Here is a 24588-nt window from a genome sequence, read left to right as displayed (position 1 = left end):
GGGGCAGGCCATCTTTGTGTAAGAGTATTTTGAGTGGGGGGCGGCCTGCTTCTCATCCCCCTAAGGCTCCTGTTAGTTGAGCCTGAATAGGACTGTACCTGCCTTCCACAGTGCTGGCTCCACCTCCTGTGGTGTGTCTGATGACCCTGGCCCACCCTACCAAAGGAAAGACGGAGTCATATAAACAAAGTGCTCCAGGACTGCACAGAACTGGTTTGGACTAGGTACAGGATCCTCTGCCTTCAGAGGACAAATGTTTTTGCAGTATAAATATTGGGGCCAAGACCCCAGAACTTTAGATCACTTCTGGGAAAATAAGACAAACCTTCGCCAAGGAGAGGAACCAAGGAAGCTGCAGGATTTTGGACTGCCAGTGTGCAGTTTGCTGGGTTGACCTGCAGCGGACTCTTGCCAAGGAAAGGAGAAGAAACTTTTTAAGAACTTTCATCATCTTGCAGAATATTACTCCAAGGGCTTGATTTGAGCTTGCCTCCTGACCGAAGTCTCAGGGATACCAGACTTAACCACTTCTGTTTGACTGCATCTGGAACCTGCTGTTCTAGCTACTAGAGAAAGAATTCTGCAACACCGATGCTGGCGAGCGACGCCGTCGTCTGCATCGAAGCTGTGAGTGCTGCTCCAACTTGCAACTAGACCAGACATCGTAAGCCTGCCATAGCCGCGAGCGCTGCTACGACTTGTGACGTAGGCCCGACGCATTCTGCTGTGCCGCATCGACTCCAAAACCGACATCATCGTGGAGCCGATCGTCGACGTGGGTGATCAAGAATCCATCGACATCTTTACATCGTACGGAACCGTGGTTTCGGTGCCATCATGACGTCATCTTCTCTCCGGTCAGGACCAACGCCTCCCCTGCCTGTGCCCGCATCCAGGACACCAACTCATCAGCTCCCCCTAAGCAAGGAACCGACGCCGCAACTCGCCAACGACGTCGCACCTCACCAACGTCGTGATCTGTCTTTGTTTTTGCTTTTCCAAGGTACTGTTCTGTGGGTCTGTTTTGAATCCGGGCCCAAAGCCGCGCACCTTGCGGTTGGCGCCGTACCTTGGGATTTCTTTGACCTTGACGTTGTGATAACTCCTGTTTGGGTTATCTGTTGCTAAAGACTGCTTTTAAGTGAATAACCTATTTTTGAACTATTCCTACCTTCGTGAAGAATTATTATTGATGACAGTATTGTGGATTTTTGTCGTTTATGATCTTGTGATAAGCCTATTTAAAGAATAGTTATTTTTATGAAACCTGTGTGGTGTCCATCTGTGGTGTTTTCACTACATTATTGTATGTGTTCACAAATGCTTAACACACTGCCTCGGGGATAAGCCAGTCTGCTCATGCCAAACTACCAAGGGGGTGAGCAGGGGTTATCCAGGAGTGTAAACCCCTTTCCCTGACTAGAAGCAAGGGTCCCTATTTGGTCAAAGGTGCAAGCCATTGCCAACTAGAGACCCCCAGTTCTAACATTGGTGGTCAGCAGTGGGTATTCTGGACTTGCATTTGTGACTCATATACAGTTATTGGTGTACATTACTAGTGAGTGCAGACCAAACGCGACCACATACTTTTCAGTAGAATATTTTTCCTTGGAATGTTTTTTTTTAGAACTGCCAATTCTTACTACCATGAGCCGACCAGCATCTGTTGCATCTATGGGTCTCGATTTTGAGGAAGAGAGGTTGGAAACCTACAATGTAAAACAGCTGAAGTACTTCTGCAGGAAATCGAAAGTTGCTCCCCAATTTATTTAAAAAAAGGATGAATACCAAAAGGCGCTGCGGGTGTGGGTAGAAGTGAGAAATACCTCAGACTTGGTGGTGGAGCCAGTCAGGGATGCAGATGGGGAGTTGGATGTACCATTGGTTCCATCCAGGGCACGGGTGCCGTTCCCTCCTGGCAGCAGTGTCTCTTTCAAAGGCCTGTCCCCAGGAGAGCTGGAAGACAGGGAGAGAGACTGGATGCACAAGCTGGAGATGGCCAGGCTCAAATTAGAAGGTCAGAGGGACCTCGAGAATAGCAGGTTGTCCTTGGAGAGAGAGAATGAGATTGGAACATGAGAGAATGTTGAGGGAGTTAGAGATCAAAGCGAAAGGCTTAGAAATCAATCCCTCTGCTGGCAGCGCACCATCTGTGCCTTCAGAAGGCAAGGTATATATCCCCAAGGATGTCATCAACAATTTCCATAAGCATGAAGATATTGGGCAGTGGTTTGCAGCCTATGAGATAGCAATGTTGGCCCACCGGGTCCCTGAGAAGGATTGGGGACCGGGGTTGTGGGGCCGCTTTGTGAGTGAAGGGAGGGATACATTGTTAGACCTACCCAGTGAGAATAGGATGTCTTATGCCCACATGAAGGAAGCCCGGATATCAAGGTATGGTTTGACCCCATAACTCTATAGACAGAGATTCAGGAATTGTAAGAAGCTGGAGGCAACCACTTGGATAGAATATGTATCTTTCTTTTGCAGAGTTATGGATGGTTGGGTGAAGGGTATCAAAGTAGCATGGGAGCACTTGTCTGCTAATTGTGTTCCATAGCTACACCAGCACCTTATTGATAGCAAGTTAACTAACCCTAGGAAGCTTGCTGAGGAGGCGGACCGCTTGGTCATCACCCGGGCCCACAAGGGTCACTTGGGAGACTTCGCCAAATGTGGGCAGGGTCCCCAGCAGAAGAGTGGGAGGACAAGGGTAAACAGAGGGAGTTCCAAAAAGGGCCCCAAAGTAATTCCCAAGGGAAACCAAGGAAAGGGTTCCTACCCTCCCCCTGAGAAAAAGTCAGAGCCCCTGACAGGTAAACCTGTTCACAGGGGGCCCGCTACATGCTTTCAGTGTAAGCAAGTGGGACACCATTGGTATGATCCCCAGTGTCCCCAAAAAGGTCATTATATGCCTCCCGTGCACCACCCCGTCAGATGGCGAGTGTAGCCCTGGGTGGGGAGGAGATGGGTGCCCAAGCTGGGTGGAGTCCTGGAGAAATGTCCCTTGTCTCTTTAGGAGAATTTGAGATGGTCCCTAAGACCCAGCTGCCTGATAACACTAAAAAGTACAGGCAGTGGGTGACCATCAATGGCCAAAGGGTGGAAGCTCTAAGAGACACTGGGGCTAGTGTGACAGCTGTCAGTTGCTGGTTGGTGTCCAAAGAGCAAGTTATCCCACATGCATTCTTCCCTGTAGTTGCCGCGGACAACTCAGAGAGCCAGTGTGAGGTGGTTCAGGTTCCCTTTGAGTGGGGGGGTCTCAGGTACTCTCCAAGTAGCTTTGAGGCCAGCCATGCCTGTTGATTGTCTGTTGGGCAATGATTTAGAGAGCTCCCCTTGGGCTAAGTTGGAGAAGAAGGCTCATTTGGAGACAATGGGTCTGCCTGAGTGGGCGTGTGTGACCACTCGGTCTATGGCAGCCAGTAAGGGTGTTCAAGAGGTCCTGGAGCCTGAAAGTATGGCCCAGGAACCTGCCTTAAAGAGAAGAGGTAGAGGTGCGGGAAACCATCCCCCTTTGTTCCCACAGTCCAGGAGGAGGCAGACCTTGAGAGGGATGCCATGGAACCTACAGGGGAGCAAGTGGCTGAACTGTGGGACCTGCCTGAGCTGACCCATTGGCAACAAGAAGGAGGACCCTCCAGGGAGGAATTTTGTGCAGAACAGAAGAAGTGCCCTTCTCTTGTATGTTTGCAGTGACGGGCCACAAACCAGGCAGCAGGTGATCAGTCTGGATCACGTTGGATCTTCTAGGAGAACGACCTCTTGTATAGCGAGCCTAAGGTTGCTGAGCCTGGGTCAGCCCATGTGCTGGTGGTACCCCAGCGCTTCAGCGTCTTCCTACTGGGTTCGGCTCTTGATGTTCCTTTTGCTGGACACCTGAGGCAGAACAAAACCTTTGAACGGCGTGTCACCCTTTTTTATTGGCCCAAGATGCGGAAGAGTTCAGACACTCATTGTAGGACTTGTCAAACTTCTTCTGGCCTTAGTACTGGCCTGGTTTATCGCGAAATATAAATTTTTTTGGTATTGCTGAAGCTGACGGTCTGCATGTTTAAAATTTACAATATCTTGGACATTAAGATAATATTGAAGTATATATTGATCTCATGTTTTTCAAACATTTCTAGGTGTGTTTGTTGTCTAACCTATATCTACAGCTCGCCCTGCTGAAGGTGTGGCTCCGCCTGGGGTTAAACACTGAAACGCGCGTTGGCCATAGAAGTTTGTTCCGTGTCTACGAGATTTTGTTCTCTTACTGTTGGGAGAACCCACAGGATATTTGTCATCTCGCCATCAGTTGGCTGTCTTACCACCTTGAGTGAAGTGTGATGTTGTAGGATTGATGAGTGGTTGTATGAATGAGATTGGGAGTATGAATGAAGTGATGTGTGGGACATTACAGATTATTGATGATGTTTATTTATGACACATTTGTGGATTTTTTAGTCTGTTTTGATATCATGAAAATAATAAATTGCTATTTTTGCTAATCTTGTTTGTGCTCTTATGGCATAATAATTAAGTCAGGGTCAGCTTCAGCTAACAATGTATAATCTTTGGAACCCTGTTCTAGGGCCCTTGGTATTTTGAAATCTAGGCAGTAGCTTTTCCTGCTCAGTTTGTTCTATTTAATTCCCCTGTGCTACTTGCCTAGTATTCGTTTTCGGGGGTCCCCCTTTTGATTGGTGGACTTGTCAAACTTGCCAGGCAAGTGGGAAAAGTGGAAGGAAGCAAAAGGCTCCTCTCCAACCTTTCCCTGTAGTCAGTACCCCTTTTGAACGGGTGGGCATTGACATTGTGGGGCCACTGGACCCCAAGACAGCCATGGGCAACTGGTTTATCCTGGTCTTGATGGACCATGCTACCTGGTACCCAGAAGCCATCCCTCTCAGGTCGTGATGGCCCCAGCGGTGGGACGTGAACTGATGGGGATTTTCTCCCGTGTGGGGTTCCCCAGAGTGGTGGTGTCAGACCGCGATACAAACTTCATATCTAATTCTATGAAGTCCCTGTGGCAGGAGTGCAGTGTTACATGCAAGTTCACCACTCCTTACCACCCCCAAGGTAATGGGCTGGTTGAGAGATTACTTGCAACAACAAGAGAGGGAGGGAAAGACACTCTTATACTCCCTGTAAATCAATATGTAACAACAAAAGAGTGTACTGGAGAGCAAGCTGAAGGTTGCCCTAACAAAAGTTAGAAAAAGGATTGGAAACTAGCACAGCATAATGTATTAAAAGAACCCTCACTCACCGACCTGATCGGTGACATGCTTCATCATAGGGTTCTACCAGAGAAGCAGAATGCTTCTCTGGTATGCTTCCACACCTGAGTTACAGTGGAGCAGGGTATTCAGATGTGTGTGTGCATCAGTGGTGACGTGAAAAGAAGTGATGATTAAAAGGTGTCTGGCGCTAACCCATCCACTATTTTATTCAAGGTCTGCCAGGTACCATTAAAAACGTGAGACGGATGAATGCCAGTTCTATAAAGTAATTGGTATCATCCGATTTTGGTTATTTTCTAAGAAACGGTCAACATGTTTCTGCTTTACAGTGCTATTAGCGAAGCATTCGTCAGGACCTTATATCTGAGTTTCACGGTGGTATGCACACTCTAAGGCGCACCCTAACCTGTGAAACACTACAAAGTGGTACAACTCACAGTTATACCCTGGAGATCTTGTGTAGATGTCAAAAGATCTGTGTAACAACCTGCAAAAAAAGGTATACATATAAATATATATTCCAGCATCTGCATTGTGATGCAAAAGTGCAATTTATTTAAGCAATCATTCATCATTAAAGTGCTTAGTTCCTTGTGTTCTAAAACCTGTCAAATTATAAATTATACAGGAGAGACATGTCATATATCGTCATATGAGGAGTATATAATTATAGACACAAAGCTAAAACCTTTTTTGAAACTTTGTACTTAAATGGAGGCTATTCCTTTTTGGACGGCTGTGCATAGGTGAAGGGATTATTAATCCTTCTGCACACCAGGAGCATTATCTATTAGTAGCTCACAAAAACGGAGTTTGACATGCCAAATCTACCGGTGCTGCTTAAAAACCTACAATCTTAGTAATAAGGTCCCCATATGTGAAGTGGGATGTTAATTTGTCGGACAAAAAGCGACATTTGCAACATGGAGGGAAAACCCGGAACTTATGTGTAATCACTTAATTAAGTGCATCATGGAGCCCGTAGGGAGAGGGAACAGATGTTTGGGTATCTAAGGGGGAGTAAGAGGAAAGTGATCAGGAAGGCTAAGAAAAGACAGTTTTAACATTAAGATATCAAAAACTCTGATCGCTCGTTTACTTACTTCCCTGATCGTCTTGTTCCAGGCAGCATACCTATAAATACACTCCCGGGCCGAATGTTGGTAGTTGCTCGTAGTGTCCGGACTCTAATGGTGTTAGTCAAACGCGTCATCACGGGTCAGTGCATGATGCGTAAATGGGGACGGGGCCCCGAAACGGGACGTCGTTGAGACTAGAGCACTGTTTTTGGTTACGTAGGGGTAAACATGATGAACTTTATTGAAAGAGACAACGCTTACAAAGGAGACTGTGAACCCATCTCTGCTATTGAGCCATATGATATGAAAGGGCTCTATTGTACAAACCACACAGGCTGTCAACATGAAACCCCTATTTAGATGGAGCTTAAGGTTTGCCCATTTACAAGGAAAACCGGGGGGGACGTTGGTTAACAGAAATAGCTGTTCTGATTGTAGCCATTATTTCTTCTATATTAGTTAAAAATATTCTTTTTTTGGTTTGTTCTCACACTCTATGTATATTTGTTCATTTTTTAAGGATCGGCCATAGTCAGTCAGCAATAGAAATTCATACGGAAAATAGATTCTAACTTTCAAATAAATTATTACTGATGAATGAACTCCTTATATAGTGAAGTCTTAAGGAAGTATCGCATTAGTTCTATGTTGTAAAGTTTCAAAAGCATTATTACTGCTGGCTAATCCTATTGTGTAGTTGTATTTTTAGGGGATCATTAAATGAAGTGACACATAAGTTCTATATTGCAAGGTTCTATTAGTCAGTATGTGTCAGTTGAGTGTGTGATGTGGAAACACTCAAAAGCATTTCTGGCTGAGTTACTTTGGAGCGCATGTCAAAGGTCATCCCAACGACAATTTTAACGTTTCAGAACCGTACTCCATGGGATGTTATCGTTTAGTCCTTCAAGGTGGGTGGGCATACGATAATCCATCTTTGTTCTTTTTCAAAGAGCGATTGGTGTGTGGTGGTACCAGGCGGCAGATGTTCTATCACCGTCCACTGTAAATCATTAATAGTGTGTTGCTGTTGGAGAAAATAATCAGTCAATTTTGTATTGTTCTTTTTGCACCGGACATTGCTGCGATGTTCGCCAATTCGTTATTTTATTTTCCGTGCAGTCATCCCCACGTATTTGAGTTTACATGGACAGGTGATTAGATAGATCACATTAGAGGTATTGCAATTTGTATGTGACTTTTGAATCCATATTTTCCCTTGTTCAAGGTCAAGGTTTTTTGAAGTAGTCGTTAGATGGCACACGCTGCACGACCCGCAAGGGTAATGACCCAACACTGGGGGAAGGCCCCAGGTATTCAGGGCCGATGGTTGGTAATCGGGTATATCAGGGCGAGGTCGTGTATGTACCAAAGTGTCCTTCAGGCTGCGAGCCCACTTGTACGAGAACAAGGGTTTTTCCCAATGATGATTATTACTTTCTAAAATCTTCCAATGTTTTCGTATAGACGTACTCACTACATTGGAGGCTGCATTGAGGGGTGGTGATTCTGTCAGCCTAGAGGTATCTGCATCTAGAAGGGCTTCACGATTCTGGTTGCGCGTTCTCTAACAGGCCTTCTTCAGAATGCCATTAGGGTAACCGCGATTTCGTAGTTTCTCGGTCAGCTCGTTGGCTTGACTTTTGAAGGTCGTGATCTCGCTGCAATTTCTCCTTAGCCGTAAAAATTGGCCGAATGGTACATTTTCCCGAAACGGACGGGGCTGGTAACTCGTAAAATGAAGATTATTCTTGGAGGTAGGTTTGTGATGAGTCCTAGTTTGTAATTTGTTGCCTGACTTGGAAATGACAACGTCAAGGAACACCATTTCTTCTTTGTGATGTGTGTGAGTAAATTTCAAATTTTCATCACATGTGTTAATCCAAGTAAAAAATTCCTGAAGGATGTCTTCTGAGCCTTTCCAGGTAATGAGTACATCATCGATGTATCTTTTTCATAGGGAAACCTGGGACATGAAGGGATTGGCGTCTGACAGGATATAACTGCGTTCAAAATCATAGACGTACATCCCCGCCACACTAGGGGCAAAAGTACTGCCCATTGATGTCCCAGTGGACTGGAGGTATAGGGAGCCTTCATATTCAAAGAAGTTCTTCTTTAGAGCCAAAGTGGCACAGTCAACCACAAACTTTTGGGGTGTAATATCGTTCCAATCACTGCCTGCCAGAGTCTCTTTGATTACTCAAATGGTGGAGCCTTGTGGGATACATGTATATAGACTCTCTATATCTAGTGTGACTAGGTAGATGGGTTCTTCATTCAGTTCGATTGTATGAAGGAGGGCCGGCAGGCTCTTAGTGTCTTTCAGATAAGTACTTGTTTTCTGAATGAGTGGTTTTAGGAAAAAATCGCAATATTGTGACAAAGGTTACAAAAGAGATCCCAGACCAGAAACGATCGGCCTTCCTGGTGATGGTGACCTGTTTTCGTGCATTCTTGGCACGGTATAAAAATATGGTATTGTGATTTTGCTTGTGGTTAGGAAATCTCTTTCATGTTTGGTAATGAAACCCTGATCCTCGGCCTCATTTGCCAACGATAGGATAGAATCACGTAGGGTTGACGAAGGGTCCACCGCCAAATGGGTGTAACTGACCCTAAAAGATAGAAGGCGGTTACATTCCGTATCGTATGCCTCTGCGTCCTGAACCACTATACCTCCGCCTTTGTCGGCGGGCTTCACCACGATGTTACGGTTGTTTCTTAAAGATTGTAAGGCTTGAAACTCACAAGCCTGCAAGTTCTTGAACACTTCCGTTTCCCCGAAAGCCTCAATATCATTGTGAACCGCTTGTTCAAAAGCTGTGATCTCTGGAGGAATGGTATGAGGAGGAGGAGTAAAAAGGAGGATTTGATGCGGAAGGTTGTATCTCCTTGATTGCTTTCGGTTAATGGTGTGCCTTGTTTCTCCCCCCAAATTTTTTGTTTCAGCTTACGAAAAAATTCGGCAAGCTTGCAATGTAACTTAAACCGATCCAAGTGGGCCGTTGGAATGAAACCCAGTCCTTTTTCAAGAACTGCTTGTTCTTGAGATGTCAAGGTTGTTGAAGAGAGGTTAAACATTAGGCTCTCGTCTTGCTGGGCCCTGCTTGTTGTGATTTGCTCCTGGTATTGTCCCCCACTGACTCCTCTTGTTCCCAATGCACCTGATTTTGGCCTCGTCTTCGTCCTCTTGCTCTCTGGCCCCCCTCTAAAAAAGGCGGACGGTACAGATTCTGTTGGAAGTGTGAATAGGGCATGTAGGGGGGATTCCACCCCATCATCGGATGGAATGCTGGTGGTTGAAAGGAGTTTGGAAAGTTGGGTCCTCCTGTTTGAGGGAAAGATGGCCAAGATTGGTGATATTGTGGCTGTTTTCTGTTTCTTCCTCTGCCGCGTTGGCGAGAACGATAACTATCCCGACTTGAACCGCTGGCTGAGGAATCATTGTCTGATCCATCGGTACTTTGGTCAGTCTTTGACGGTGGGGTGAAGTCTGGACTGGTATAAGGATAAACCTTTGTATATGACCATTTTGTTAAGTCCTTTTAAAGTTTTTGGGCTTTTGATTGTGCCCGTGGATCCTTATATTCGTTCACTTCCTTAATAAGTTTGTCTAAACGTTTTTTATAGCCAGTTAGGGTGGCCCTGAAATGCATCTCCGTTGGTTGAGAGATTAACCGGACCCTTAAAGGCATGATTATGGGTCTTGAGGAACCTATGAGGCATAAGTGGGACGTCCTCTTGCCATGCTGTCTTTTTGCTTACCGTGAGGTGCCACACAAGTCCTCAGGATTCAGCCCCTTTGAACTCCTGTATGGTCACCCGGTAAGAGGACCTTTGAGTCTGGTCAAGGAAGGCTGGGAGCAATCTCCCAGGAAACCTCCCCAGGATGTATACAGTTACATGCTGAACTCATGAGCCAGACTCGGCGATTCAGACAACTCGCTTAGGCGAATCTGGAACCCAACCAGGAAGAGATGAAGTGGTGGTACGATAAGAATGCCACTCTGATTGAGCTTCAGCCTGGTCAGAAATTTTGGATCATGGCCCCTGTAGAGCCTTGTGCGCTCCAGGACAGATGTACCGGACCATTTGAGGTGGTGGAGTGCAAGAGTGATGTCCCCTACCTGGTGAACTTGCAGTCTCTTAGGAACCCTTTGTGGGTGCTGCATGTTAACCACCTGAAGCTCCACTTTGAAAGGTCCGGCCTGGGCATTTTCCTAGCGACAACTGTTGGAATGAAGGAGGAGACTGAGCCTCCTCGGGTCTGCAACAGAGCAAGATGGGTCAGTGGATGGTGTAAGCCTCTCTGCCATACTGACCCCTGAACAGCAGCAAGATTGTCGCAACTGTTGGGACAATTCCCTGATTTGTTCTCCCGGGTGCCTGGTGTCACTGAGTGGTGCGTCCATGATGTGGACAATGGGGACAGTCCTCCTGTTTAGCACAAGGCTTACAGAGTGACTGACAGGGTCAGAGCTTACATCAAGGAAGAGGTCTCCAAGATGTTTGCCTTAGGGGTGATTGAGTCCTATAACAGCCCTTGGGCCAGCCCAGTGGTCTTGGTCCCAAAGGGTGTTGCGCCTGGTGCCACACCCGAAATTCGGTTCTGTGTGGCCTACCGAGGACTCAATTCATTCACCAGGACTGACGCGCACCCCATCCCCAGAGCTGATGAGCTCATTGATCGGTTAGGGGCTGCGCAGTACCTCAGCACGTTTGATGTGACTTCTGGGTACTGGCAGATCGCTTAAATTGATGGGGCCAAAGAGAGGTCAGCATTCTCCACACCAGATGGGCACTACAAATTCCAGGTTATGCCCTTTGGGATGAAGAATGCCCCTGCCACCTTTCAGAGGTTGGTCAACCAGGTGTTGGCTGGACTGGAGGATTTCAGTGCCGCCTACCTGGACGACATCGCAGTGTTCAGAGCCAGTTGGGAAGAACATCTGCACCACCTCTGGGAAGTGTTGATGGCACTGCGAAAGGCAGGCCTCGCGGTCAAGGCGAGTAAGTGCTAGATCGTGCAGGGATACCAGGTGGGGAGCGGCCAGGTGGCGCACCTACAACCCAAGATTGATACCATCTTGGCATGGGAAACCCCAAAGACCCAGGTGAGAGCATTTTTAGGACTCGCAGGGTGCTACAGGAGGTTTGTCAAGGGGTATGGCAACATTGTTGCACCCTTGACTGAGCTGGCTTCCAAGAAGCAGCCCAAGAAAGTGAACTGGACTGACACCTGTCAGAAGGCTTTTGACGCCCTGAAGACTGCCATGTGCACAGCACCCGTGCTTCAGGCGCCCAACTTCTCAAAGGAATTCATTTTCCAATCAGACGCTTCAGAGCATGGTGTGGGGGCTGTTCTTTCACAGATTAATGAGGAGGGCCTAGACCAACCTGTAGCCTTCATCAGTAGGAGATTACTTCCACTGGAACAGAGGTGGAGTGCAATTGAGCGTGAGGCATTTCCTGTGGTCTGGGCACTGAAGAAGTTGAGACCATACCTGTTTGGGACTCACTTCCGGGTTCAGACAGACCACAGGCCCATCAGATGGTTGATGCAGATGAGGGGTAAGAATCCGAAGTTGTTGAGGTGGTTCATTTCCCTACAGGGGATGGACAATTTACGGTGGAACACCACCCTGGTACAGAACACGCCAATGCTGATGGTCTGTCCAGATTTTTCCACCTTAGTGAAGAGAACTACCTAGGGGAAGGGTAGTTCTCCCCACATTTCAGCTGGAGGGGACACGTGTTAGACCTGGTACCATTGGCTAGGCACAGCCCTATTCAGGTGTCAGAGACAACTCTTCCCACCACTCTAGCCCAGGAAGACCCATCAGCCTGCTGACAAGCCATCAGGATATGCAGGACATACCTCAGCTCCCTTTGTGTGACTGTCTAGAGAGAATGCACAAATAGGCCTCTGTCAGTCTAAACCAGACATTGATTCCACAGTCAAGCAGAGGCACAGGATGGTTAAACAAGAAATGTGTACTTTCTAAAAGTCGCATTTTCAAACACACAATTTAAAAATCAACTTTGTCAAAAGATGTATTTTTAACTTCTGCAACACTGCAGTGGCAGGCCTGAGACACGTTTACAGGGCTACCCATGTGGGTGGCACAAAAAGGGATGCAGGTCCATTAGTAGCATTTGATTTACAGGCCCTAGGGGCACATAGTGCGCTTTGCTTTGGACTTACCAGTAAATGAAATATGCCAATCATGGATTACCAATCAAAATCACAATTTACACAAGGAGCACTTGTACTTTAGTACGGAACAGCATTGGTAAAGTGCCCAGGATACCTAGACCAGCAAAAACGAAGTCCAGCACACAGTCAAAATCACAGGAGGTAGAGGCAAAGACACTGAAGAAACAATGCCAGTATGAAGAAGTATGAACACAAAACACTAGGCTATATTCATTATCATAGCAAAAGCCCCAAGTTCGTCAACCATCTCATAAATAAATACGAACCGACCCGGGATCTTCGCTCTGCCCACCTGTCCCTTCTCTCGCTACCCATGTACAAAAAGAAACGCCTAGGTGGATCTCGCTTCGCCTACCTCGCCCCCAAAATCTGGAACTCCTTTCCCCTGTCTATTCGGAACTGCACTAAGCTAGTAGAATTCAGGAGAGCCTTGAAGACCTGGCTATTCAAACAAGCGCACGGCTAGAGCATTGTCACCTCTGCCTCATCAGTCACCTTCTGTCTCTCAGCGCCATGAAACCTCTGGGTGACCGTGCGCTTAACAAATTCCGAATAAGATAAGATAAGATAAGAATAAGAACAAAGATCGAGGTGAAAGCCAACTAAGACTGATATGTATGTTGCATAAGGCAGGGGCAGACTACATGGATCTGATTCCCTTACCTGCTGCCAGCTTCTACATGCTATGTAGATGCCCCCTACCTGTTATTGGTGACTGACCCATTACTACAGTGACTTGAGAATGCAATACCTACTGAAAAGTTCAGCAATAATGTATCCCCTTCTGTTTTTAATGCGCAATAATCCCGAAGTACATAGCTCAAGTCATTAGACAGTTAGTATGTTTGTACATCGAATGCTTTGCGACCCTACCCGTAAATATACATTGCAGTGCAAAATGTATGTTAGGTAGGATTTCCAGAATCCTGCCCAATTAATATTAATGAGGCAGGATTTATGTTTGCAAATCCTCCTCAATGGGTTGTGAATGCAGAGGTAGAAGCCTGGGAGGCACAGAAGGCCTGCTTCTGAGCATTCACAGTCACAGATCCCCAACTCCCCAATTGTACAGCTTTTCCAGCCCCATCTTTTAAATAGATAGCAACTATATTAATAACATTTGGCATACCCTGGGCCACTTTCCGAATCCCCCAGCGTGAAGCACCCACATTCACACATGATAAAGCAGTGTATCAAACAGTAATTATTAGTTAAAGCATCCCATCCATCACCTTGTTGTTTTTTCATTTGACACCTGAAGTGAACTGGGTATACCCAGACGTGGGCCCAGGGCTCACTGTGCCACTCGAACCAAGATAAACTTAGCCCATAAGAAGAGTGAGATCGCTCCTGGGTTTCTTGTGTCCCGGTTCGGGCTGGACTGTTTGCATGAAGAGCAGGGCCAAGACCGATTTGCATATGGGTGGAGAAGTGTGGCTCAATGGTTAGAGCGGCAGACCCTGATGAAGAGGTCTGGCCCGGGAACAGGGTTCAATTCCCGCCTCGGCGGGTCTTGGGCTCAATTCCCTCGGACCTGATAATTCTCGCCTCGGTGCCTATTCTAATCATGGGTCCCACTCTGCAACTCTGGGCAATAGCTTGCTTAATCTCCACAACGACCCCAACAGCGCTGGGATGCCTGGCTTCACCTTGGGGGTGCCCAGGAGTGGACATTTCACAGGGAAAAGCCAGGAAGGGTTCCACAGCGGTACGCATTACAGCACCAGGACACACCAGTTGGGGTATTAGTGCGCTTTACAAGTACGAATTCTTCTTCTTCTTCTTTTTGTGTATAAACTGAGGTGGCATGGTGGCTGAAAAACGATTGATTGGGTTGTGGCACAAGCGATTGTCAGTGGCTGAGATTAATTCAAGCATTCCATCCATCATTTTGTTGTTTTTGCATCTGATGCCCTAAGAGCGCCTGGTATGCCCAGACGTGGGCTCCGGGCTCACTGAGCCACTGGGCCCCGGCTGATGAGCCCAAAACAACCACAAAACCGGTCCTGGGTTGCTTGTGTTCCGGTTCAGGGAGGATCTGGCTTGGCAGTTCGGGCTGAACATCATCAATACTGTTTTGCATATGACTGGATCCTAACAGAGGTGGCATGGTGGGTGAAAAATTATAGATTGTGATGAGCCACAAGCGATTGCTGGTGGCTGAGATTTATTCAAGCATTCCATCCATCATCATGTTGTTTTTGCCCAAAACCTAGTAAAGCTCTTTGTTGTTCTCCTGTCTTTCGGGGGGCACCACAAGAAAGATTGTGCACATTTCAAATGGACTACAGTGCCTTATGAAGTGCTCCTTTGCGTTGAGGACTATCTCCAAAGGCCGTTTGTTGCAGCTGCCAGACTGTAGAAACCTTTTTTTTTACTTCAAATTTTGATACACTTCTGCAGCATTTAATTCAACTGTGGGTGCTGTTGCCTGCTTTCTGGGGCACCGATCCACAGTTCACAGAGACCACATGGAGGTTCCTGTGCTGCACCGCCTAGGCCATCTCCAGACCCACCTCAGCACTCTTCTCCTTGTGCTGGATGGAGAGATGAATGCCACTACTGCTCCCACCTGCCAGTGGGTGGGTGCAGAGGTGCAGCTATGCTCTTCTCAAGGCACCACATAGTCCAGGCCCCTATGCTCACTGGGGAACAGTAGTGTCAGTGGTTCCCACCTTTCCTTATGGGGCAGTATGTGGATATAGCACAACAGTGCTTCAGGTCCCTGAGGAGCACCAGTACTCCCTGGGTACTTTCAAACAAACCACTAGATGCAGTAAGGCTTTCCTCAATATAGGGTGTGGTATGAAATTTAATTTGGCAACACCACTTTCCACAGCAAGGTGTCCTTTTCCCTAAAGGCAGTTTCCATTCCATCAGCAACGTTCAATTGCCAGTCACTTGCACAACTGCTTTGTCACCAGAAAGAATGGCTGAAGACTCCACAAGACAGGCTCCTCCTCTCGGGGTACAGTTCAGATACCCCCTTTCTCCAGCAGGCAGTTGTTTCTACATGCAGTCTAAAGCTCTCCAGGCAGGGGTCTTGCTCAGATTATCCCTACTAGAAAGGAAGTTGGCAATAAGAGAGTCTTGCTCTGGAATTCAAATAATTCCCTTCCACTCTCAGGGTGGATCTTGTCACTGGTTCATGAAAATACAGGCCCACTGACCTGCATTTCTACCCACTATTTATCCTACGTTTGCAGACGGAGAGAGTGTAGTCCACTAAACCTCTTCCTGGACAAGTTTCAGACAGTTACTGATATTTTCCGCCTCCCTTCCAGACTGTCAAGCCACAGTCTTTGTCCTAGAGTATCAACAGGAAAGGAGGTGTAGCTGGGAGTTCCCGGTCAGGGAGACACAAAAAACAAAGGCACAATAGAGGAGAGGCCTTCCCTCTCGGCTACTATACAACTCTGCCCGCAGTAACACCTCTGGGGGACGAATGATGCATGAAAGTTGTAGGGAGCACCCCTGTTGTTCAGAGGGGCTTCTGTCTCTCTCCTTCCTTTCACAGGAGGCTGCTCCACTTAAAAAAAACCCCAGTAATGTTCTGCAATCAATATCCATATCTGGGAGGCTCTCACTATCCGCCGTAGTGTATGCAATACCCACATATGGAATCCAAAATGGATTCCTGTCCCCTTACAGTAAAGCACTGGAGATACTCTACAGGCTTACCTGTCACCTGCAAACGACCCAGAGCTAACTGTAGGCTTCTGACCTTAAAGTAAAAGGTGGGTGCCACGGGATGCAGCTCATAAGCCACTGTAAACATAGTTTACCGTGTGGGAGACTCTATTAGGGAGGCTCACCCCATAGCATAAGTCCAAATGCAGGAGGGTAGAATGTATGTATTTATATTGTGAGAACCTAGCAAAAAGTGGCAAAGTGCTGTACAGAGTCAAAGGCAAAAGTACATTTAACAAGTGATTGAATTGGTAGCTGGCTTCTGGTTGCTGTAGAACTGTTAGTGCCACATTTCCTAACAAAATGCCAATAATATTAATGGCCTGTAAAAGCCGTTGTTGCAAGCAGATAAATAATGTAATATTGAACTGAGTTTCTTATTGAATTTAATACCTGTTATATAACGTTTTGAGTTTGTATATAGAGCATTACTAGTCTTTGAACCTTTGTTGCATCTTCTTCGTAGGTTTGAGCATCAAACATGGCCACCACTGGCTTGTACAAACTGGATGATGGTGAAACCTTTGCAAGCAACTGTTTTCCTGTCAGGAGCCTTTTTCGGCCCGGGGTTGAGGGTAAGGTTGATTTTTCCACATTTTATCTTTTCTTAAATACACCTCCTCACTGACTGCCACTACTTGACGGCTGTATAATTTTGTTCCCACCACTTTTAACATTATCCAGTTTTATGTTGGATGGCTGTAAAATGGGCCTGGCCATAAGAAATCACCACAAGCATATGGCCTAATACTAGTGAAATCATCAGGCAACAGGCTGATACCCTAAAGCAAGTGGAAAAATGTGTTGATTTTGTAAAAGCCAAAAATCTGATGTGAGAGACTTGCATAAAGTTCATTGCCTCTAGGTATTCTCAAGTGTTACTGGATTAAGCTAATATATGCTTATTTGATATTTGTTGGTGTTAAGGCCAGGAGATTCCTCATTAGATGCACCAAGGGCGTTTTTACTAGTACACAGAAAGAGAAGGGTTTGAGCCTGATTTTATTCCTAGTTGTAGTATATCGATAAAGACACTTTTAATCTATCATGTTAATCTTGGTAATGTGCCTTGGTACAAATAGGGCTCACATCTTCCTTAAACATCCTTTATATTATTTTTTGGGGCAGGCGTATGTGCATTTCTTACCGTATTGGTCCAATACATTTTCTTTGGTTGTAAAAAGCTGCCAGTGTAAATAGTGTATTGAAATGTGTTGTCTCATTGCTATTCAAAGATAGGGGTGCTTGTTAATTTCCAACTTATTAATGCATTTTTCAACTTGAATGACAGTATGTTGGACTTACAGATTGAAACTTCCATCACTGGGGCAACTGGCCGCACAGCTAATTCAGGAGTGGTCTATCAGATTAGCCTTTTGTACATGTATATTTACAACTGGAAGTGTATTGGATACATCCCGGTGTATAACACATGACCACCAGTGTGTGTAGGTGCTTTAAATAATTGATTATATGTTCATTAGATATAACCAACGTGGGTTATTCATTGAACCAACAATGGTAAGAACACTGCTCATTTTTCATTGCAACTCTGCATCAGTATTTTTTTTTCATTATGTCATAAAGGGAAGATGTGTTGATGTAAACAACAGCCTCTGCTTTGTTATGAGTGTGCAGTGAGAAAAACTGGATGTTATGTTTTTTTTTTGTTCAATAAATGTATTAAATTTTAAGAAAGAAAAGAAATAATTAAATAGAATATAGAGTGATACAAACAAAATCCATTGGTGCATTAGGCATATTCGAATGAAGAACAAATAAATCCTGCAAGCAATATAATTGTGAAAAAAAAGAGAAGAAAACCATGAGATGTTATTTTTTTTTAATCACGCAAGGACTATCTACTTTGGATGTCACTTTACTTGTGAGGCCATCTTAATCTTCTTTACCTGCTTCATTCTGCTGCTTTTCTTGATTGGTGACATAAGCTCTGGCACATTCCAAGCAAGCGTTTCAATCACAATCGGATATTGAAATGAAATGTCCTATAACTTCAGCTTTCAATTTTCACATCCCTGTTCCAGATGCCATATTGGATAACATATTTGAGGAGGTTAGATTCAGAGCCAACTAATACTCAAAAGGACTGATAAAGAATAACGGGTTCCAGAATCGTTTGTGTGTTTCTGGAACGGCATGGTATGAGTTTCTAAACTGTGGCAAACTTGCAGTGATCAGTTTGTAATCTCATTTTGTAATCTTACTTCAGCAACTGAAGGATCACCAAATAGAAGAGCTGGAAATCAGACTAACTGGATAGTAAATTAATTTAATACTTTTAGAAATAAATTAAAAGTACTAATCAGATCTAGAGGCAATGAGATCCAGATTGAGTCTCCCTTGGAAGGCCTTTCTGATGATAAACTACATGAAGCCACATAAATGGTTGTAGAGGGGAAACTACTCCTGCTGCCATGGGTTAAATGGTTCCACTGTCACATGTGGAGGTTAGATGTTTGTGTCCGCCCACCTCAGAGAACGGCACGCCTTGTTGGGGGAGGGGATCTTTTCAATTATTTTTTTTTATAATACTCGGGGTCGTAACTGAGCTTTTTAGTAAGCACCCCTAAAATTTACAGATAAGAAAATGTAGGAATAAGGAGATTGTGAGGCCAAGGATTCTGTTTCATCACAATTCCATAATCAAGTCACATCCTTTATACACTTGACTCACTCAAGATAGCAATAGCAAGCAGAGAAGGCTTACCCAGGGTGCGATAGAGGGATAGTGACTCGGCTACAGCGTAACATGGTTTTGTCGAATCTATGACTCCTCTAACGTCTACAGGCTTAACTTAGAGGCCAGTATGCAATGAAACCTACGAACTAAGTCCGCACATCCCTGTCCCCATGCTTCGCTTCCGCTGCGATCAACCCCCCCCCCCCAAGCACTGCATCAATGCGGCCCTCGGTCACACTACCAACCATACTTTTTGGCCCCTGGGAAAATGTTTTTGAGTACCAGTGCTCTGGTAAGAAACTGCCTTGAAAAACAAAAATAAAACAGTACATTTCACATTTATTATATTAGTAACTCACTGGGAGGTTCTTTCGAAATTAAAGGGAACTAAAAAGAAATACAGCATGGTTGGCATTCATCTACGGTCTGAGTGCCTGCTGGAAAGAGTTTCTAATTTAAGAACAGTGCCTTTGATCTACATCTTGATTTGTTTGAAAACTGAAACAGTAAAGGTGCATGATTCAGAAGGTTTAAAAAAAAAATCTCCAGTCTGGTTGAATAGGGATTTTGTATTTAAGTTCTTCATCCTTCTCCCCATTCATCAAATGAGAATGTTTGCACTACCTGGGCTAATTGTTTTTCTTTTCAAATGGCTGATTACAGCAAGCTGACCATTTAAACCGTGCACAGTGTCTTGCTCATCACCACACAACATATGCAGCATTTTAAATACGTTTTGATTAGTTTGAGATAAACAAATTATTTTGTTTGTTAAAGTCTCAAAATATACAGTAGATGGTGGAGTATGTAGTGAGTGCAGCCAATTCATATTTACATAACAAAATTGCAGTTCAAACTCATTTTCCCAGTATTCATGTCTAAGCAGCAACCCATCTAAATGGTGCTTTACTTGCAGTTGCCTGAACTTACTTTGTTCAGCCGAGGTGTTTGAGATGCTTAAAATATTGGTCTCACGACTTTGTCTCACATCTATTGATTCCTAAACCCCCACATATGTATCCCCTCTTACTGCTCTGCAAGAGATATTGAGGTTACATCTTAAAGAGAATACTGTAAGGTTTGGTACCTAAGCAACATTATGTTCACTTTTATTGGTTTATTGAGATGGCTAGAATGTTATCTGCTGTGACTTTGTCTCTCAACTTTCTCTCCATAACCCCTCAAATGTCCTCATCTTCCTGCTCTGCAAGAGATATTGAGGTTTCATGTTAAAGATTATTCTGTGGAGTTTGGTGGATAAGCAATATTATGCTAACCTTTTTGTGGCTCTTGTTTTGTGACAGGCGCTGGGCACTGGCTGGTGTCACACAAAGCCAACCAAGAGCGCAGGTTCAAGGCCATGATCTGTTCAACGTCCCTTCAAAGGCAAGAGTGTGGAGAGAACCGGCTGCATTTCAGCACGCCGGCCCAACCCGTGAAAGGAAGCGCGTGCCCCGTCAGAGAGCCGGAAGCGGGAAACAAAGTCCTAAATGCAGCGTTTTTGGTAAATGCAAACAAAAATCCATATACATTGCTTACATTGCTTCTTAGTTCAAGTATAAACAGTTTGATATTACTGTCTTATAAATAACTTTTTTGAAGGCAATCTCCTCCTAAGCATAGCTATAATCAGCACATTCGTCGCAATCTTAGCATGACCCAGGGGGTTTGAAAGCCCTGCTGACCTACCCCCTAATTATGGGTCTTTTAATACCCAATGGAGATACGGTGCCCATTTACCTTCTTGCATTAAAGCCCATTGCGCCTTTCCCATGCCACTAGGGTTCCAGCTCTAAGTAGGTCCATCGGCAGCCCAAAGCACAGTCTTCACATGTCACCGTGTTTCCGGTCTTTCAGGTGATATAGTAAAATCCTGCACTGAGTAGGTTAGTCAGTGAAGTAATTTATATTCTGCAGATTTTAAACATGGACGTCATACTCTAGTCCCTTATGTTGTTGGTCTTTACTTTGGTGGTGTGGTTCCATAGGAAAGGGTGATGGATGCGAGCAGCTTAGATAGTCCAAATTAGAATGTTTTGTGGTTTCCCGCTATGAGGGCTGTCTTCTCTTGCCACCACTCACCAAGGGGAATGCTAAATACTCTGGGGAAATTGGAGAATATAAAAAAGAAATCTGATTCTGGAATCTCTGGTTGGTACCATAAAGACCCTGTGAAAGTCGCGGCAGGGTCTGAGAGAGGACAGCATAAGAAGCTTTCTTCTCTCCCCGATCCATTCCCTCCCGCCTTTTATGCTATAAGACTTTTCCTGGGATGTTAATCAGTAACACAGCTAGGGTTGTGCTAGATGTCAATTTGAGTATTTACCATGTTTAATTAATGTTATCATGTGTGTGCCGGTGCTTATTACCAGAGCTCATTTTAGAGCACCCAGAGTTGACTCAGCTGCTTGTTTTCATGAGTGCACTGATGGTGCAGTGGTCATGCATTTGTGCATTTTGCATGACTGAACTGCTTATGCAGTAACTGTGAGAGATACACAACACATGTATTTTCATTTCAAGAACCACACTTCTATTGTGGTAAAGGGACTGTGGCACCAGTGGCGGAGAAGGACTCTCATAGACACCCTCCAGACCCCCAACCAGGGAAAGTCACAGGCGTGCCTTGTATTGGCTGAATTAAGATAGGGTGGGCCAAGTCAGAGATGTAGTTCCTGCCTGCCTCCCGCTGAACCAGTTAGCGATGTGAGACCACCTGACTGGCCTGTCATCGACACATCCAGATTGTGATTTATATTCAGAGCCTCGGCCAACACAAATATGAGCTCCTAAGTTGACCCATCCAGTCAAGTAACCTATTGAGTAATTTTTAGGTCGAGCCTAATCAGCGCGCAAGCGCTGCTTAGCATCTGACCTTTTGGAATCGGTCTGTACTTTTTGGAAAACTCGTGCATGTACGGCACTGTTTCCAATGAGTACTCGTACATGTAAGGCATCCACCTTGCGGGAGCGAGCAGCTTCGCCATCTGTTTCCAATTATCCTGCCTGCGCTTGTTAATTGGAAACAGATGGCGCTGCAAGGTTAAATACCGTACAAGCATGAGTGCTTTCATTCTGAACAGCTGCTCTTCATTGCCTCTCCTGGGTTGCAGCTGCATCCTCCTCTTCCCTACGCACTCCTACGCTGGAGTTTTCTTGACGTAACGAGAAAGCTGGAAATATGTTTCTATCAACTCCATTCTCGTTATAGGCACACCTTTTCTATTTAATGCATGTGCCCGCTTATTACTTTTTGCTTAAGAATAGTGTGGCCGCAGCGCTTCAGTTTAATCATAACACTGGCATGCAAGCACTAATTTTAAACTACAGGTTGAACAGCATTGAAATTTTGGATAAGAATAGGATTTCTCCATCTAAAAATGAAGGTAAAATGTGTGCAGTGTGACGTCCTCTTCGCTTGGAATATAGTGTGCTTTCCGAGTCACTAAGCAGATTCTGGGGTCTGCACTGTGTAAGCTGCATGCCGAGCTGGGATGGCCCTCGATAGCATCCACACACTGTTGCACTACGGCTCTCTGGGGTCCCAGCCTCCGTTACAGGTGTGAAGGGGTGTCACATTAATGCAGCCGGTGATCACAGACAGGCGTTCTCCGGAGGGGGGTTGGAGGCTCTGAGGCAGAGGAATTGATACGAGCAACAAGTGTGCAAGTGGGTTAACACAACGTTTAAAGTATAGGTAAAGGGCATTGGTGGGCATCTCAAAGCTCTGATCACAATACACACATTTGTTACATTGTTGACTTTCGGTTATAGCAAGAGTTTTAATGAAAATCGTATCTGAAGCGTTAGTAGGATTCCTCCTCTATGTGTCTCTAAGTTCATCAGCTCTGCAGTGGATGAAAGGCTGAGTTCGGATAGGAGATTAGGATGCTATACTGTGCCGCTACAACACTCTGCAGACAGCTGGTTAAACCTGCGAGCAGCCTCCCCTTTCATCTTCACTCAAAGGACATGCGACGTCTAATGGCTTAAATCTGTATAAAACAGTTGTTATTCAAAGAAATACATGAATTTATGTGACTTCATCTTTTCGATGCATTCTATGTCAAAAATCACTATGGGTGGGTCTCTGGGTGCTTAGTGAATCGGCGCAGTTATAAAATATGTTTATTTTATCAACCTACGATGGATACAAAGCTTGGTTGATGCATGACAAAGTAAAACTTAATTGATGAATCGGAGACGAAAGGGGAGGCTGCTAGCTGCTTTCTCTCCCATGCCCATTCTATTGTTACTTGCACTGGGTTCAAGTGAACTTTGGTGCAGTGTTAGCTGCACAACACCGTCTCAATCTCTCTCTCTCTGTGGCCTGGATGTTCAGATGGCCTGTGATCGCCCACCTTCGTGATTTACTTTTATGCCCCCCAGTTTCTTAATTAAATACTAATAGTTTTGTTTTTTCCTCCATTACAGCAAATTATAATAAACATCTGGCTACAATGTGAATGCAGCCCTTTGTAAAGAGAAAGACCCGGGTCATTAATTTTGTGATACAGAATTTATCATTGTTATACCATAAACGCCTCTGGGTGTGGTGAGACGGGTTGACTCACTCCATTGCGGTCTCTGTAGACAAGCGTCCAGACGCCCTGTGCATAGGAAGAGCTGCCTCGCTTTCCTGTCACTACACCCGGTCAGTCACCTGCTGACTTTCCCCCTCTCCCCTCCACTTCCCTCTCTGCCCCTTTCGTCCTTATCACATCCCTTTAAATCTGCTCTTCGCGTCTACACATTCCAAAATGACAGTGGAGCGTTTACATAGACATAAAAGGCACATAATATTTATAGGGTAATATCTCCAAAGTTGCCAATTCAGTATGCATACAATATTCAGGTAAGTGCTCTTCCTATTGTCTCGTGCTTTGGTGTACAATTGCCGCGCTGAAGGGGCACTTTACATGTGCACAAATTCCGTCTTTCCTCTTTCTTTTAAAGCACTACTCATGCCACTCCTGCTTTCCACTTTTTCCTCTGCATCCCCCTTTCCTTCCGATCTCTTTACAGAGGTCAAATGATCACATCACTGCAAACAAAAAAAAACACAACTAAAAGAACAGTGTCATTTGCAACACCAATAGCTCTAACTTTCACTAATGCGAGACCGATTGCATTGCAAATGCTTGTTTTCTTTGAATTCAGGTACTTGTGGTTTGTCCCCCCTTGTAAATGCTGGACAACAAATACCATAATGCAAAGGAAAAACAGCACTTATAAGCTACTCAACCCAGACAGAGAACAACTCAGGTTCAATCATTCTCTAGATAAAGGTGAAACACTGCTCATTTGAAATAAGCAGCAAAATGCAGTGTATATATTGGCATCTAATTGGGGATCTTACACGGCTACTAGGCTGTCAAATGAACTGTATCATAGAAAGGGACACCGCAGAAGAGGTGGCACCTCCCTTTGCAGTGGGCAGCATCATCAGTGGTGGTGCTGGCCATCACCACCCAAGAAAATGTCTGGTCTCAGGCATTGGGTATTCAACTTTTCTCAGGCACATCCGAATGTAAATAACAAAATTGTAGGACATTCTAACACCTGGCAGTATATTTTTCTATTTATTTTAACCTGTTTTTTGTTTAGAGCTATGCTCTTAAATTAGCATATTTTCAAAACCAGATGTTTAAACAAAAAAGTTAGTGT

General features: G+C 45.1%; 1 protein-coding gene across 1 annotated transcript in view; it reads left to right on the top strand.

Moving 5' to 3' along the window:
- LOC147693602 (X-ray radiation resistance-associated protein 1-like) overlaps window positions 1–24588 on the top strand; it is a 312782-nt gene that overhangs the window by 25237 nt on the left and 262957 nt on the right. Inside the window, exons 2-3 of the mRNA XM_086933820.1 lie at window positions 16687–16795; window positions 20226–20425. Of these exons, the coding sequence (XP_086789946.1) occupies window positions 16702–16795; window positions 20226–20425 (294 nt within the window). The 5' untranslated portion in view covers window positions 16687–16701. The remainder of the gene's footprint in view (window positions 1–16686; window positions 16796–20225; window positions 20426–24588) is intronic.

The sequence above is a fragment of the Lissotriton vulgaris genome, chromosome 8 (assembly GCF_964263255.1).
Source record: "Lissotriton vulgaris chromosome 8, aLisVul1.2, whole genome shotgun sequence".
NCBI classification, from domain to species: domain Eukaryota; kingdom Metazoa; phylum Chordata; class Amphibia; order Caudata; family Salamandridae; genus Lissotriton; species Lissotriton vulgaris.
This window is presented reverse-complemented; position numbering and strand designations above follow the sequence as displayed.